General features: G+C 40.8%; 1 protein-coding gene across 1 annotated transcript; it reads right to left on the bottom strand.

Annotated features, from left to right (window-relative positions):
- Positions 1-405: 405 nt before the first annotated feature.
- Positions 406-3113, bottom strand: LOC117497436 (toll-like receptor 6). The gene is made up of 2 exons (XM_034149420.1): positions 2939-3113; positions 406-2145 (listed from the first exon to the last, which is right to left on the bottom strand). The coding sequence occupies exon 2, from the start codon at positions 2140-2142 to the stop codon at positions 1606-1608; it is 537 nt and encodes a 178-aa protein (XP_034005311.1). The 5' UTR covers positions 2143-2145; positions 2939-3113; the 3' UTR covers positions 406-1605.
- Positions 3114-3449: the final 336 nt, after the last annotated feature.

Below are 3449 nucleotides of genomic sequence, written 5' to 3'. Positions count from 1 at the left end.
CAGTGAAAGCAAACGATAATATGTTCATTTTTTTCAACCTTGAGTATTACATTTGTATTTGGTTCGGATCCAATGTTTGAAAATAAAGTCAATGTCAATACACGTAGAAGTTCCTCCAAGTCATCCTGATACTCCCACGTGTAATATAAAATAAAAGGCTCTCAAACAAGTTTAGGTTTGCAGAAAAGTTGAGTTCTGTTAGTAATATTATGATTACAAATTACACTGTAAAAAGTAGAAGGCAAGGATTTTCAGTTGATTATAAGTAATACAAAATCACACATTTTAAAGCTTTCTTCTACAGTCACTCACTGCATAACAATCCATATTCAAGAAGCTCTCTGCTGCTTCCATCATAATTAGCCTATTTGTATAAAAAACATTAATTAAACAAGATTACTTACAGAGTTTGTCAGAGTTTTAAACATTCAAGATATAAAGAAACATACACATTGGAAATAACAGAAGAACAAGTCAATCAGGAAGGTGATTCACCCAAAAGATAGCTTGAGGACACAGAAGCTTTCATACCTCGATTGATGTTTCTAAAAACAACAGAATGATGAAGCTCAGTTTACGTATCAAAACTAAATTCACAGAAAACAAAAATATTCGCAAAACAATGCATGTTCGTACCTGATTTAGACAACCTTAATTCCAGCAATTACAATGAAGAGTGATCGCATGGTGCGGATGGCAAATAACTGAAAGTAAAGTCAGGAAGTAAGAGGTGAGAAACATCCTGCTCACCGTTCATGCTTTTGTGAAGCAGGTGAAGGTTTGTGAAAGAGACTCATTCTGATATCTGAGGGCTAACATGAATAAAGTCGCTGTGCCTTCAGTGGGACTAAGTGTCTTATAATAATGCAGACATTTCATGATGATCCAGTTATTATTAAATAGTTAGGTCACACATGTGGACACTGCTACTCCCATTGGTCCACACTCAGCTGCTGGGACACGTACTAACAGAAACACACCCCTCCCTCCAGGTGACCTGTGGAGCTGGGCAGGGGAAAGGGGAAGTGTCTTTTAGCAAGGCAGCAGGCGTAACCTGATGAGAAGTACAGCAGAGCTTTTTGAAACATTTCTTCAGGACAAACCTGATCAGAAAACGTTTCTGCAAACTCATGTTTGCAACCGTTCAGAGAAACATACACCAGATAGATTTTTGAATTTGACTGAGAGCCCATTAACACCTTCTCATCACACAGAATGATGTTTGCCTGGCCCAAAGCTTTCTGCATCTCCCGGACTATGTACTTCGCTTGGTCCTTTTTCGAGAGAGACAACTGAATTACCGTCGCAAAGAATAAACAATACAAACTACAACAAACGATCGCCCAAAGAGTTTTGTTCACATGTATGTTATAAGCATTTGACATGATTAACATATAAGTTGATGGAGCGAGCAAAGACAAACACATTATCGCAGCAGCAATTAACATCATAACTGTAACCCAGTGTGGTCGCTTATTTTGAGAAACCCTGTTGATCGTCCTCACAGCCTTTCTGTACTTCTCTTGGTCCTCGATGATCAGGCGTAGCTGGTCTGGTACCTCCATGTCACTGAACTGACCACAATCCCATTTATTGAGTCTCTCCTCATTTACAGCAATCAACGGCTGCAGGGCCTTCCCGTTGTAGATGGAGGGGGGATGGAAGGGCAGCACAGTGGACCCTTGAAGCTGCTGGTTGGGGGTGCAGAGCACCTTGAGCAGCTTCTTCTTGAAGTCGGGGCCGTTGGCCTCGAGGTAGGTGAGGTGGCAGAGGTGGAGAGGAACGGAGACTCCTGGCTTCAGCAGTACTGGGACTGAACAAAGACATGTTGGCCTCCAGGAGACACCAGCGGCTCCTCACAAACTCTGGGCTGAGAACCAGCAGGACCTTCTGGCTCTCCTGGATGCAGTCGGACATGTTTTCCAACACGGTGCGGCCGGGGGTGAAGTCTCGCTCATGGTAGCAGACCTGCAGGCCGCAGGCCTCCAGCTGGTCGATGAGGCAGTGGGTCCACTGGCAGTCAGTGCTGCTGTAGCTAATGAAGACATGGTAACACTCTCCATCTCTCAGGGTGGGAGGAACAGGAACAGAGGGAGACAGTGGCTGAATGTCTGCAGTTTCAGGTGATTGAATCGGCTCCATTATCTAAAGAGAAGGCAGAGGTGAGAACATTGTAAAGTTATTAATGCCCTACAAGGATACTCTTCAAGGGTACCTACAGCTTTGAACAGTGTGCAAGTAATACAGTTTTTAGCAATATGGTTTTATTAGATATTATCCCCAAAAAGTATTGAACAGACATTCATTTGAAGTTGTAATCACATGGTTGGACGCAACATCACCACTCGTAAATGATATCTGAACATGTTTCTGAAAGTGTTTAATTCGACCTAAAGATATTTTTAAGTGTTTAGAGTTTTGTAGTGAAAATCAATTCAGTAAATTACTTCAGTTTTTTCTTTGATAAACAGGTTCACAAAAAATGCTTTTACATACATGTTATGAGTGTTTGTATTGGTGCTAATCTGACACACTGTAGATCACAAGTATTGACCAGCCATTTCTAATTTTCCAGTATGTCAAGTACTGTACACATCCTGAAAACAATCCTACTACTACAATACCCCCTTTGTCTATAATCCATTGTTTGAGTTCACCATAAGATTACTTAAACTGATCATGACTGTCTCGTCCATGCACCTTGTGACACGTCACAATGTCAACGAGGGAAGACAAGTACAAACACAGTTAAATTCAGTAGTACCATCATCAGCCTCCAAAACGGCATATATGAAACTATGCCTATTTAAAACAGTTTCAACAACATTTTAATATCAGGATTAAGTCATTCATTTACTCTTCTTTCTTAATGTTGCATTCCATCAGAACAGCACAGGTTTCACAAAGGAGTGTTTAAAAAAGAAAAGTATTGTCTTACCTGTAGATAACAAACTCCTAAAGTAGGGCAGCAATGAGTCGCCAACTCCTACTGTATGAGGAAGTTGCGTGACAAAAATACAATGCTCTGTTATTAACCTGTTAGGTAGCAATGTTAAGCCCATTGCTACCTGAAGATATGAACTATATCTTCAGGTAGCAATGGCTTTATAACATGGTTGCTGTTGGTACAGTTACTGTACCTTTAATTAAAATCCAACCCATGTTTACGTCACCCTCACACTGCATACTTCAACCTGCTAGTTGGCAATGGCTCAGCTGTTTGATGTAGAACACAATACAACACACTTTCTTACATGCACATTATTTTTCAGTGGTTACATCTTTTCATTTTAAATGGAAAAAAAAGTGATTTAGCTCTCTGCAGATATTACATTTTTCAGGTTCTGTCTGCCTGCAGGTGTTGATCCACTCCCACCTCAGCCTCTGTCACATCTGTGCAGCTGAGCTGAACACATTTGGTTTTCAAGCCACATTAAAGGAAGACTGCA

This window comes from Trematomus bernacchii, unplaced genomic scaffold (genome assembly GCF_902827165.1).
Source record: "Trematomus bernacchii unplaced genomic scaffold, fTreBer1.1, whole genome shotgun sequence".
In the NCBI taxonomy this organism is placed as follows: Eukaryota; Metazoa; Chordata; class Actinopteri; order Perciformes; family Nototheniidae; genus Trematomus; species Trematomus bernacchii.
Note: the sequence above shows the minus strand (reverse complement) of the source record. Positions and strands in the feature narration are given on the sequence as shown.

What these genes read in the sequence shown, in the direction of transcription:
- LOC117497436 (XM_034149420.1), bottom strand. Translation starts at nt 2,142, where the DNA reads ATGGAGCCGATTCAATCACCTGAAACTGCAGACATTCAGCCACTGTCT.